Source organism: Perissodus microlepis, chromosome 2 (genome assembly GCF_051167445.1).
Source record: "Perissodus microlepis isolate ML-2025 ecotype Zambia chromosome 2, ASM5116744v1, whole genome shotgun sequence".
In the NCBI taxonomy this organism is placed as follows: Eukaryota; Metazoa; Chordata; class Actinopteri; order Cichliformes; family Cichlidae; genus Perissodus; species Perissodus microlepis.
The window spans coordinates 25,467,991-25,481,921 of NC_140462.1; the positions used below are offsets into that span (position 1 = coordinate 25,467,991).

Below are 13,931 nucleotides of genomic sequence, written 5' to 3' on the forward strand. Positions count from 1 at the left end.
GGGAGAGAGAGAGGGAGAGGGAGAGAAAGAGAGTGTATGTGTGTGTGAGATAGAAAGAGAAAGAGAGAGAGAGAGTGTGTGTGTGTGTGTGTGACACAGAGAGAGAAAGAGTGCGTGTGTGTTTTTGAGCGCCATATGTCTGTGCGTAAAAAGCGCACTTTGTTGTGGTATTTGCGTGCCGCCGTGTCGGTGAGGCTGCACGCGGGATGACAGAGGAGATTACTCCGCGTGGGGCCCGTTAATCCCGCGGGTTGGCGGCTTGTGATCAGGTTCGGGGTGAAACGCGGAGCGCGCGCGGGCCCGGAAGGTTCGGATGAAGCCGCGGCCTCGGTGCGAGGGCCGGAAGTGACGGCAGCAAGTGTGAGACGAGTGTCACGTACCGGTGTACCTGCGTGGCCCGCTCTGGTCTCTCGCTGGTGTTGCTTTGATTTTTTTACTTCTTCAAACTTCATTTTTCACAGCGCGCGCGGCCCAACACGCGGAAACCCTTATTTGGCGCGCGCTTTGCAAAACAATGACGCAACGCGAGCTTTCAGCCAATGAGCAGCCAGAGGCGCGACCAGTATTCAAACGAGCGGCCCATATTTGGTGTCGGCCCCGCCCCCCCAGCTTCGCGTCGGTCCCCCGGGAGCTCCGGAGCCCCGGACCCCGGGAGAAGGAGCTCTCCGCCGGGACGGAGGAGCCATAAAGAGCCGGGGAGGGAGGGGATGAGATTCCTCGCTGCCCAATCCCCCTGCTCCCCCGGGAGCAGCAGCCTTCCTCGGCCCGGCCCTCCCTCTTGTTTGCTAATCATTTCATTTTACTCCTTTTTGAAGCGCTCGCCTGTTTTTTTATCCCACTTTTCATTTTTCCACAATCCGCGGCTGTTCGCCTCCCTCTGATCCCGGCTCTGCCGCTCCGTTCTCGCGGCGTCAGGCTGATTCTCCGCCGCCTCCTCTGAGATGCTCTCCCCGCTCTCCGCTCCTCTCTCCGACCGCCTTTAACTTCACACGGGCGCAGCTTTAAAGCCCGGACTGCTGCGAGCCGGGGCTGGGATCTAAAACAACCCCGGAGACACCCACAGGGATCCGGGGCTCTTCTCTGGATCAGGACCCGGTACTTTGGGGAAGCTCGCTCGCTCGTGTGCCCCCCCACCCCACCCCTCCTCCTCCCCTCCTTCCTCCTCTTTTCTCCACCTTAATCCAGGTGGTCCTTTGGCTTTTTGAGTGGCTGGTACAGGGAGGATTATTCTTCTTCTTCTTCTTTCGTGTTTCTGGTGAAGACAAAGCTCCCAGAAGGACACTTTGATGTTCTCCATCCAGGACAGCCTCCCCCGGGGGGCCCTAACCATGAAGGAGGAGCCGCTCCCCACCGGCATGACCCCGGTCCGCTCGTGGATGCAGGGCGCGGGGATTTTGGACGCCAACACAGCGGCACAGAGGTAAAAATCCCACAAAAGCACGCGGGCGACTTTTCGTGAGTGTGCCAGTGAGTGAGTGAGCGTGACAGTCTGGGAGTCCAGGTGAAGGTGGCAGTTTGCATCTTGCAGGATCTGAAAAGTGTCGCGCGCGGGGGGCAAAAAGAAAAAGGCAAAGTTAAACCAGCGCGAGGACGAGCCCCACGCGCTCCGCTCCTCTAAAACTTCAGAACGATAAAAATCCGGTTTGTAAAGTTTGACTTTGAGGTTCAGTGTGAGGTTCAGAGTGAGTCCGAGAGGCTCGGAGAATAAAAATGATCAAAGGCGGAAGCCTCCAAAATAATCAAACCTGTGGGAGCGCGAGGCGCTAAGCGCCTGGGCGCAGCTCCTCTCTGCCGGGGTCGGCTCCAGCGGCTGCCCGCCGCCTGCGCTCCACAAACCTCAGCGTGAAATACCGTCCACGGCTCCCACGCCGCGGACCGGAATACACGGTGCGCACACAGAGCGCGAGGAGGCTCGAAGCCGCTGCCCCGAGAACAGCTCAGAGAATAATTCTCACGATCGCAGCAAACCATTAAAACCCAGAATTAATTTATTAATAATCCCGAATTACAGAAAGTTAACCCCGCGTGAAGGAAAATAACCCCGCGTGAAAGTGGGTCACAGGTTAAAGGAAGCCGAAAGCAGAAAGTCTTCATTTAAAATCACTTTGAAACGATTTTTGTGTTTTTACTATTTTTTATTTTCAGGTTAAATTAATTTCAAACTGCAGCTTTAATTTAACAACAAAAACACTCAGTCAGCTTTTAATTAAAATCTCGCTCTTACATTTTTTATACTGACAGTTTTTACATTTAGGTTTTTTCACTAGAAACTCCACATTTTTAATTTTTTTTCTACTGATTAAAACGCGACGCAGAATCTGAGAGTTTAAACTGCTTAAAGCATCTCCGGCTGAAATCTGACCGCCTCACTCAGATAAATCAATGCGCGCTTTTCTGCTTCAGGTTTAAATCACCTGAACACGAAGAGAGGAAAAAAAATCCATCAGCAGTCTGAAGAAGCTCCACAGAAACCGCATCCGTCCACGGCGTGGGATGGCCTCTGACTCCCTGTAAACTTTAAAACATCTCCTCCTGAATTTGTTCTGTGGTTTAAATCCGTCCGAGCTCCTCACCTGCACACATCATCACTAACATTATTTTCTCAGCTCATCAAAACGCGTCAGTAAAAACATAAACACATGGGCTGAAGCATATTTGTAGTTTATAAATCCAAAATCTTCAGTTTAATTTTAGATTTATTAATAAAATACCAATTTTAGCTTTAAAATAAGGAAGAATGAGACCTGAAGACTAAAGTGTGTGAAACCTGCACAATAAATACATTTTGCATACCTAATTTTGCACAAAGTGAAGAGCTAAGCAGATATTTATGACAGATTTTTTTCAGGCCAAAATACAGATAAAAAAATATGTATAAAATAAAATAATTTGCCCTAAGCTGCAGAGGAGGGAGATCTCTGCACTTAATGCATCCAGAGACATCAGATTAAAAAAAAGAAGTATTGCTGCACACAAAACTCCAAACTGCAGATTTTTAAAATAAAATCACTATTGCTGGAGAAAAGCTGAATTTTATTCCTGTTTCTGGCTGGATTTAAACAAAGAGCAACTCTTTGTGTTTTGAATTTTACACTCTGAGGACTTTGAGTTAAACGCTCCTCACGGATGCTTAAACTCTCCTGCACATTAACGCTGATCCCGAGCGTCCGTCCTTCATCCGCACGTTGCTTTAATAACTGGATTCAGTGTTTTTGTAGCCTCGCCGTTTCCCGAGCAGGTGGATCTGAGCTCATTACATGAGTTGCTTCGCTCTGCTCGCGTCCTTTAACTTTCTAAACATCCCGCCAGCTGATCAGTTTAAGCTTTTACTGCCATCGTCTCGGCTTTAAATGTAGAAACTCTCAATCACACAGAGGAGAGGTCGCAGACTGTTACTGCTGCTTTAAAGCCAATCTGGAATGACTGAAGCTGCACATTTGTAATCTTAAAGCAGCATTTAGAAGTGGAAGCAAATGGACTCAGATGTGTACAGCGTGGGAAAGTTCCCACACTTATTGTGCACACGTTAATCACTGCTTTCTTTCTGTGGATAATATTTAAACGTCATTCAGAAAAAGCTTGAAAGTGACAAAAGCCGGAACGATGAGGAGGAAAGAAAAGAGGGAGAAACCTCAGAGGGATCCTCTTCCAGGACGGACAGATGTGCAGGAGATGCTGTGTGTGCAGCGCAGACAGATGGACAAAGAGTCGAGTTTCAGAAAGAAGAGGCAGAGCGGAATAAAGCACGTCACACCTGAGATGATTCAGATAATCTAACATGAACGAGGGTTTGTTTAATTCTGATGAGGGAGGTTAAATTCACTGCAGTTTGAGGGATTTTTAAATGTCAGGAACAGGACGAGTGATCGCAGGCACTCCAGCTCCTTCAGCCTCTCACAGTGGAAAGCAGTCAGCAATAAAACAATAAAAAAATGATGATCTGAGGGTAATTTTCCCCAATAAAAAACTCACTAATTGTCCATCACCCGTGCACGCGTAGCTAAAGCTGCACGTGCTCAAAGGACACGGGGAAGAAATGTGGCTGAGCTTAGCGGGTCTGAGATGTTTTCTAACGTGACAGGAAACAGCGCCGCTGAAGCTCAGAGACACACGACCACACCAAGGCTTAAACACGAGGAGCCAGTCAAAGCTCAAACAGCTGCATCTTTAGTCCCGACAGAAATCAGCTTTAGACGCTTGACGGGAGGATTTTTATCCACACGTGATAATCTGATCACATCGAGAGAGGTTTCTGTATAAGACATGGATAGAAAAACACAAATGCAGACGAGTTAAACTGCACGTCTGCGTTAAAATCATTAAAACAGTCCAAACCTGACTGAAACATTTGTAAATGTCAAACAGAGTCCTCTCAGCATCGCCTAACCCTCAACGACGAATATTCTCCTTAGCAAACATTTTATGCATTTAGATTTAGACCTTTATCGTAACGATTACATCTTTAAAATCTGATTCTTTATTTGATCATCGCGTGTCAGATGTCAAACCTGAGGAAATAAACAGCAGGTTTGGGGTGTAAATACGTCAAAAACACTCGTCCGTCTCAAAACCCTCAGATTTTTGTGAAATCTCACACAGAGTTTGTTAAATTTTGGGTCTGAAATTGTTTTCTGAACGTTCCTAGGGAAACTTCCAGCGCCGATAAAAAGCTTTAAATTATATATAGACATTTATGATAACCATAAATCACTGAAAGGAGGGTTATCAGACAAAAAAAAAGAAAAAACAGATGACGAAGAAACCTCAGAAGGACGATGAGTGTTGGTGAAATAATAATGCGCAGCAGATGAAGTTCTAATGTGAAGAAAAACATGAAAACACACCAGTGAAGGTTTCACCTGCACGGACGTGGCCTCCAGGCTCGTTATCAGAGCCACAGTGGCTGCACGTGAACTGTCATTTGAGGCTAAAGGAGACGTGTGTGATCCCAGCAGTAACAGCAGAGTGATGCAGTGCGAGTTCAGCTGAAAACAAATGAGGTCAAACTTTAATTTTACTCTCGCGTTTTAACGGTTTCTCGGCACATTTATATTTTTGTGTATTCAAAAAGAGAGAGCAGAAAGAGCTTCGGGTCGACTTGTGTTTTCATGTGTGTTGTTTTAATAAAAGCGAAGTTGCTCGACGGTGCTGCAGACGTTGGGGTTTTTTTTTAGTGCAAAGACGTGCAGATGTGAGGGGGGTGAAGCCTTTTTTCTGCTTTTACATTAGGAAACTAAATCATCAGCACAGGTTCAAAGCTGATCTCCGTTAAGTACAAACCTCAAGGGGACAAACAAGTACCTCGTGTTAAGGTTCAACAGCAGCACCTCAGAGGGAACGAACCCGGCGAGGAGCCGTTTAACGTGATTATTTTTAAAGTAAATCAAAGACGACTCGCTGCATTTAAATGTGAGTGTATCTGGAGCTGGTTTAAAGTTAAAAACCGGACTTAAATAGACTGCTGGACGTCAAGTTTACATCAGTTTCACTCTGTGGACTCTCAGTAACTCGTGTTTATGTTGTATTTACGTTGATGTGAACGTTATTCATGAAGGTCAAATAGAAAACAAGCAGCTTACGTTCGACTGGAAGAATGAACGTCGTCTTTACTGGATAGAAAAGAGAAGTGGTTCAGCTTAGCTGTATATCTCAGACCGAGTCTATTTATTTATTTCTTTAACTCCTCGTTTCCTCTGCTGTGCATCCACACACGCTGAAATCTCACTGAGGTTTCTGTGGGTTTAAACCTCCTGTGGAAAAAGTGTGACACGCAGAAATGAGCTGCTCGACTCACAAATGAGATGTTTTAATTTTCTCAGACTGAAACCTGGACACGTGTGCATTAAACAGACATATTTTCATCCATAAGGACAACACGGTGTTATTATATGTAAAGCATTTAACCCTTTACACAGCAGCCACTCGTTTATGTAACGATGAGAGTTACAATGTGGTTTCTTTGTGAGGCATTTATCAAACTACTGTTCTAATCTCACCTTTGTTCAAGCAGATAAAAATAATCAAAGTTCTGCAGAAATAAAATAACAAGTCAGATTTAAAGACAGAAGAAAAAATGCAGGCATGAAAATAAGCTTGTGTGTAGAAGGCGGGGTGAAAAATCTGCAAAGGAGGTGATTAAATACACAATAAAACCTTAAAACGAGCGGGACACGGTGCAGTCCCACCGCCGCACAATGCAAACTTACAAACAGCACGATAAACTCGCGTTTGGAGCTTTCTCTGAAATATTCAGCTGAAGTGATGCAGCTTAGCTGGAAGTGATCTGAGAGGGGTCAGAGGTCAGCTGGACGTTTACCCAGCATCGTTTTGTAGATAAAAATACACCAGCGCTGTTTCCCAAAAACCCAAGAATGCAGTGAGTTAGAGGCGCATGTCATCATGGCGGCAGCACCGACGAGACAAAGAGAATAAACTTTGTTTCACACAAGAAAACACAAAAACTTTATCGATGAGCTGTTCCATTAGAAGTTCAGTGAACACCGTTTTAGTGTAAATTTACTGAAAGAAAAGCACGAAAAACACAAAGTGTATGGATCGCATGCTGTGAGGGTTACAAACAGTGTAATTAGATTACATTTGCTTTCATTAGTTCTTTAAAATGAGGCAACTTTAACGCTGTAAACTCATAAAAAGTGTTTTTTCTATCACAAACGCACAAGTCTGACCAGCGAGCATCCGCGTTCCTCTGGTTTGATTTTTAAAAAACTGAAACGCGGCAGACAGATTTTATTTTCTCGCTACTGAACGTCCAAAATGTTTGGAGATTTTTAACGATGGAAAATAATATAATAAGAATAATATCAACCATCATGCCAGAGCTTCAGAATAAAGCTCCGAATTCATGTTTTATTTTGAAGCCAGCCCAAAGTTTTCTTTATGTCAGGATGCGTCCTGTGAGCTGATGTGGTCAGGCTTATCGTGCAGGGATGTGATTGGACGCGTGAAGCACAGACACATGATGTCACTGCGTCCACATGCAGTCCTGTTATTGATCGCTTATTGGGACCTGATCGGGCTGAAATCAGGTCTTTCTCTGATTCAACAGCTGATCTCTAACTTTTCAAACGTCCTGCTTACCGGGCTGATTGATTTAACCTTCCAGTGACACGATCTCAACTTCAGTTTGAAAGGTTTAGGGGATGCGTTCTGATGTTTAATCTTTTTCTTCTTTTGCTTCCAGCATAAATCCTGAGATGTTATTGTTCTCAGATCAGTGAGAGAAACTTTCACATGACTGGAAACTAAAAAAGCTCTTCGTTCGAGGTAGTCTGCAGTGTTTTGTTGTTTTTGTAAGAAGACGTTTAGAAGCGCCGAGAGTTTTGAAAGTGTGGAGCTGCAAATCTGAATCAGTGAGTCGATCAGCCTCCTGATCTGATCACTGAACAGCTGTAAGGAGTGTTTGATGCCGTGCATTAGAAAAAAAGAGGTTTGTGGTGCTTTCTATTGATTAAAAGGCAGAAAGCAATCACACGTTTCATCCTGCAGTGTATTTGTGTATTTAGATGTCTAATCAATACCTGCTGATCTGCGGCAGCCACAAGGGAAGGTCACGAGCTGTTCATGCAGGAGACAGGAGTTCATGCTTTTATTTTGAAATTCTGTTTCCGGCTTTTACACCTTTTTAATTCTGATGTTTAGAGGAAGGAAGCACACGTTCACATGATGTTTGGCTCCTGCTGTACGAGCGGGAGCAGGGAGGGAGGGAGGGAGGGAGCTGGCCTCCTGCTGAGGAGGAGGAACAAACAGTGAAGAAGAGCCCGACTGTTGTATGGGCTCATCTGGAGAGATTTTATCGTGTTTCAGAATAGACGCCTTCATGTTTTCACACTATATTTACTTCTAATCAGACCTCCTTCGCCATCATCTCACCTGGTGAGCAGGTGATGAAACAGTGTGTGTGTGTCTATATGACAGAAGTGTTCACAGATGAACTCCTGACCACAGTCTCACAGCAGTCCGTCATTTCTAACCATCCACTTTCGTGCTCCATCATCCAGCTCAGGAGATTGTCCCAAAGATGGGGCACGCTCCGGACAGGTCTGATTTATCACAGGGCTGATTTACGTTCAGGTACACCAGGAAATTCATATTTTCTGCTTTTAAAGCAAACAAATCTGCATATTTCAGGCTTATTTTAGCACCAGACACTGATTTTTATAAAGTGTAGAAGTTTTTGGGATCTGTACTGTCTGTAGTAAACCTCCCACAGACTGAACCCCGTGTTGTTTCACCGAGTGTTTCAGTCTTATTCCGTCTGTGTCTGGTGCAGGATCACCGTCACAGTTCAACACATCTGAGCTTTAAACTTTAAGTCTGGGAGGAAAACCATTTTTTAAGGAGGTTTCCATCAAGGGCGACTCATCAGTTTAGGTTTGAGCGTACCTGACAATAAATAACAAGGAAGAATGTGCAAAAAAATTATCACATTATCGTTATGCTACGATGATTTTTTTTTTTTTAATGTTATGATTTCACAGTTTGGTGGGACGGTTATCACAGGAAAGACTGAAAAACTCGACCCAAATCTTTGAGTCTCGTCCAAACCTTAACCTCAGTTATTTGTCAGATCTGCTGTTTCTTAAACAAACTTTGGGAAGTTTCTAATGAGCGACGACTTTTAAACGGTCATTTCTAGAAACTCTGTAGAAGCTGTAACGATAAGGGGGATATTTTTCTCACGCTGTTGGCAGGTGTGTGTTTATAATGTGTGTGTGTTGGAGCTTCAGGTGAACAGATTTCCCTCGACCCTCCCTGAGAGGAGGAAACGGGAAGAAAAAAGAGCGAGCAGAGTGAGCGATCCCGTCCTCCACGCCCCGTCTTCGTCCTCTGGGGTGATCAGGGCGAGTGGAGGGGGAGGCGGGTGGCGGGTGAATAAACGTCGACATGGGGATTTCCCTCTTTGGCGTCATCCGTCATCAGTTCAATCATGGAGCGTTTGGCGTTCTGCTCGGCGGTCCCCCGTGGTGGGCGGATTGGTACTCAGAGACGGGCTGTGGCGTCTGGCAGTGATGGATTCTCGCGCTGAGAGACTCTTTTATCAGAGAGTCGTAACTCTCAGCGGCGGCCGCAGATGATGAAGAGGTCGGCCGAGGCCTGCGCTCGCTCACCTTTTTCTCTGTAAGGCTTTACTCTCTGAGTCTGGCGAGGAAAAATGCATTTCCTCCTCCTTCTCCTCACTTACGTTAAACTCTGAGCACCTTAAAAAACAGCCGCCGCTGTCTGTAAATCCACGCCGTCCTCCTGGAAGTGCAGTGGTAGAAACAAACGCCGACACTCTGCTGAATGTCAGCCGCCACGGGCAGCTCGGCTAATCACGGGAGGCGAGAAAGACAGGAAAAAAAGCTGCAAACAATTAACCCGAGAGGAGCAGGTGACCACGCTAATGGGCTCGGCCTGTGTGTGTGTGTGACAGGGTAAAGGATGTGTTTGGGAGGAAACAGCTGACTTCAGGAAACGTGCAGCTGTGTTAGCTCAGCTCTCATCCATCCTCAGCAGGGGAGGTAAAATATTAAAGCATCACAAGAAGACGTCTCTCTTCATAAACCCAAAGCCAAACTGAACTCTTGGAAGCGGCTTCTTGACCACAAAAGCTCAGATTTACAGAGCCCTGAAGGCAACGCGCAGACCAGAGTCGATGAATAAATGAAAATGTAAAAAAAAAGTTTGAGAGGATAATAAAGCAAATATTTCACGATGAGGCCGAAGCTTTAACCGTTTCTTTCCCCCAGAGGAACTGGAGGAATGCACCTGAACGCAGCACGCATGACATGGTCCAGAGAGCAGTTAAATCTACATGTGGACCTAAAAGTTCTGATTTTCAGACCAAAGAACCTGAAATGATGAAATATCTGCACATCTCATACTTCACTGTATTTGGAGCCGATTTATGAGCGGGTCTCGTAACCCGACTGGAACCCTGAACGCACCAGTGAGGACAAACATGAAAAGTTTTGTTTAAATCGATTACTTTCGGGGTTCAAAATTTCAAGTTTATTTGTTTTTTCTTTCTGTTAATTTTCCATACATACGTGAATTAAACTGGAATAATTACACCAAAGTTCAGACAAAGTTTTTAAGCAGTTTGTTTAACAAATCTCTTCTAAAAGAACCTATTTCATACTGTATGCACACAAATATCCTTTTGTTGTCATTTGTGAATTGCCTTAAAATGATAAATAGAGGAGCTCCTGGTAATCAGATTACCTTGGTCAACCAGGAATACTTAGAAATTCTTAACCTTGAATGCGCAGCACCAGCTGGATTAACAGATGATGCTTTTATCCACCAAACTCCATTTAAAAAAAGAGCTGTTTAACTTTTCGTGTAACACTCTCAGTGCGTGTGTGTGTTGGTTTGACGTTGTAAGGTAAATGTTAATGATTTGGTTGTCGACCGGTTGGTGATTTTAATCCTGTTTGTGTTTTTTCTTTTTATTTGTGCTAATCGAAGGTGAAACTGCAGAACAAACAGCTGCAGGTCGGATTTTGACGTCCGTGAAATCTCGTCTGCTTTTACACTTAGATGCATTTTCACACATTGAACACCTCACAGAATGCACTAATTAGCACGCGTACTCCTCACACACACACACACACACTTGGTCAGAAGTGTGTGTGCAGAAGCCCCTCAGCTTAAAGACTAATTTGTTGGTAATTGCAGCATGACAGGAGCAGCCATTCCAGCATCGAGCCACCGTTTCCCCGAGCCAGTCGCCCTAATTAGGAATGACACACACTATTAAGGTGCATAAATGGAAATCAGTCAGCGGGCGTTTCCTCCCTGACGGTGCCCGCCACCGCCGTCGAACCCACAGCAGACCGTCGCTGCACCAGAAACCACCCACAGTGCATTTCTCACGGCGTCATCATTCTTAAACTGAGAGGAAGAGTAGGTGAAGTTCACGTTCAGTAATCTGATTACTTTTAAATTATCATTACTCTGTGCAAAGTATAAAAAAACAAGTTGCACAATTGATGTAAAATAGGTGGTTTTTACCATGGAGTTTGGTGGTGGAGCTGAGATGAATATCTGTCCAGCTTTGTCAAAGTTACACAAACTCACAAAGTTGCACGGGTGGCTCAACTCACAGTGATTTATTTTAGTGTGTTGTTAAATTCTTGCTCTTTGCTGGACCCTCACCGTACGCTCCACAGCGACGCTCCACAGCTAGGCCAGCAGCTCATTGACTCCGTGTGCTCCTTCAGAGCTTTGCTCCAGCAGATGGGCTGAAACTGTATTTAGCGTGTGAAGACTGTATTTTATAGACAGTCTAACAACTTAGGTAACATTAGAGCAACACAAAACTTGCACATGCATGTATTCCAATTATTCAGTCGTGCAGATTATGGGAATTTTCTGTGATAAACAGCAAAACAGGAGGCGGCCCGGAGATGGTTTTAAAATACAGGAGAAACACAGGAAGTATGGGAGTGCTGGCAGGTCTGCAGATTTCTGTTTTATGAATCAGAGCTTCAGATGTGTGAAACGATGAATTTCCTCTTGGTGCTGAGACGTAACATAGCTGCTCCGATAAACGAGAAATGTAAACTTAGTTATAAAATCTAAAGTTAAAATATTTAATATCTACATGCACGGGACTGTGTGGTCACTGTACGTCCACAATATATCATTTGAAGTGTCGTACTGATCTGAGTGTTTTGACACTGTTTGCTTTCCATACATACCTGTGTTTACTCAGAATAATTAAACCTGAGGATTGGGAGGGGAGGCGGCGTTTGAAGATATGCTCTCAGCGCAGAGCTCGCTTTGCTCTGATGCTTTCAAACGGAATTTTTGTCCACACGAAGACGGACACGTGCGATCGCGCTCAGACGACCTGCTGGCCATCTCCTCGCCGCTTTTCAGCCTCGACTCATTAGTTCATATTACATGGCTAATAAGAGCTAACCGAACAGGTGTGTGTGTCTGTGTGTGTGAGAGAAACAAAACACACACGTCTGATTGGGTAAATGTATTCATGGGTAATTGTGCAACCTGCATAAATCAGCACACGCGCACACACACAGAGCAGTGCACAGGAACAATATGTGCATATTTTAACAAGCCGAACTCAATATCCACAGCAATTAGAGAGGAGCTGCTGCGTGTGTGTGTGTGTGTGTGTGTGTGTGTGTGTGTGTGTGTGTGTGTTTCTGCTAATTACATTCATTCTGGCCGGCTGCACAGGATGAGATTTCTGTATGTTCAACAGTAACGTGCTGAAAGAAGAAGGTAACCAAACAATCTGTTTTCTGACCCCACACCTCTGAAGATGCACCTCACCTGCCCGTTTGAGGAGGCCGACGCCGCGTCGTTGTTAAAACTTCGAGTGCGCGTGTGGGGGTGTGTGTTTGCGTCCCTTCCTGCTGTTTGACAGCAGACCGTGCTCCTGGTGAAAGCAGAACCCTTGAATTGAAAACGAGCTCCTCAGGATAAAATGATGTGTCTGTGATAAGTGTAGATTTGTGTAGTGAGATTACCTGAATGATGATTCAGCTGGCTGCTGTCGATGCTGCCTGTAACAGCTCCCCTCTACATGTTACTGATGAGCGCGTCCTCGGGTTCCCATCAGCCTCGGCTGCTCTCCGTTTTTACCTGTGATCAGCTAATGTGCTAAACAGGAAGTAGGAGCCGGGTCGCAGTTTGGATTCAGAGCTGACAGAAGTTACTGCTGCTCCTGCTGTGATGAGATTACCGTTCAGTGTGTGTGTGTGTGTGTGTGTGTGTCCTGTCAGGGTGTGTTCGCTGTGAGTTTGTTTCCAACTGAATCAGATTTAAACATCCACCGTTTATTTGATTAACATGCTGGCAGCCAGACAGACTGTGTGCATGTGTGCGTGCGCACTGTATGGCTCATTAGGCCTGTGTGGTGTGTGTGTGTGTGTGTATTTATATGTAAGTGTGTGAGGCAGCAGGCCACACTGGTTAAAGACTCAAACAGTGGTCACACTCCATCTCCTGTTTGATTAATGTCATGGTGTGTGTGTGTGTGTGTGTGTGTGTGTGTGTGTGTGTGTGTGTGTGTGTGTGATTTATTTTCCAGCTTGTGGAGGATTCGCAGTACCCGGTCTGATCATGAAAGCATGGCTCTGAGGGGCCCGGTGGTCCTGCATCCAGAGCTATGTTTAAACAAATACACAAAACACTCATGAAGACAAAACAAACAGAAGGACACAAAGTGTGTGTAAAGAGAAAGAAAACCTGTACAAAATGTGCAAAATAAAAAGAAGCAGATATAAAATCACTGAAGGACACACACACCTACAGCCAGGGTGTGTGTGACGGCTGCATGTCAGGTGTAAATGTGCCTCATGGTGGCAGCACAGTTTGTGTCTCCTGCTCACTTTAAGGTTGATTTAATCTGCTTTTCCTTCTTTATATATATATATATATATGTCGTAATCTCCAGTTCCAGGGTGGATGTTCAGATTACGCATGGTGACAGATTCAGAAGTCACAGAGTGGTCAGACTAAACACCCCATCTCTAATATGGTCATCTCAGGCACAGAAGCCCTGCCTACCTGATCTTCAAATCTTGTGTTTATGAGGAGCTAAAAAATGATCAATGGCACAAGTGCCAAAACCTGCAGTTCCTCTAACGTCCACCAGAGGCTCCAGCAGTGAGTCAGTCCCCACAGACTCCCATGTTAAAGTTTTACAGCGGAGATAAACATGTTTACAGCCTGATACACAAACTGTCTGGTCTCTACAGTGAGAATTTAAACTCACCTGTTTAAATGGTATGATGGCTTAAAATGTGCGTTATTAGGAGCATGGCCTCTTTGATTGACAGGTGGATAGTGACACAGGTAGCTGTAGCTGCTAGCTGTCTGCTAGCTTCACCTGAACTGGACCTCTGGACCGGGCTCTTACTGCATCTGACCAATACTATGGCTGCTGTAAGGCTACT

General features: G+C 45.1%; 1 protein-coding gene across 3 annotated transcripts in view; it reads left to right on the forward strand.

Annotated features, from left to right (window-relative positions):
* The first annotated feature begins 659 nt into the window (after positions 1-659).
* LOC146392791 (transcription factor COE3) overlaps positions 660-13,931 on the forward strand; it is a 141,556-nt gene continuing 128,284 nt past the window's right edge. For all 3 annotated transcript variants that reach the window (XM_084953375.1, XM_084953391.1, XM_084953384.1), the window contains exon 1: positions 660-1,420. In XM_084953375.1, the coding sequence (XP_084809501.1) occupies positions 1,287-1,420 (134 nt within the window). In that variant the 5' untranslated portion in view covers positions 660-1,286. The remainder of the gene's footprint in view (positions 1,421-13,931) is intronic.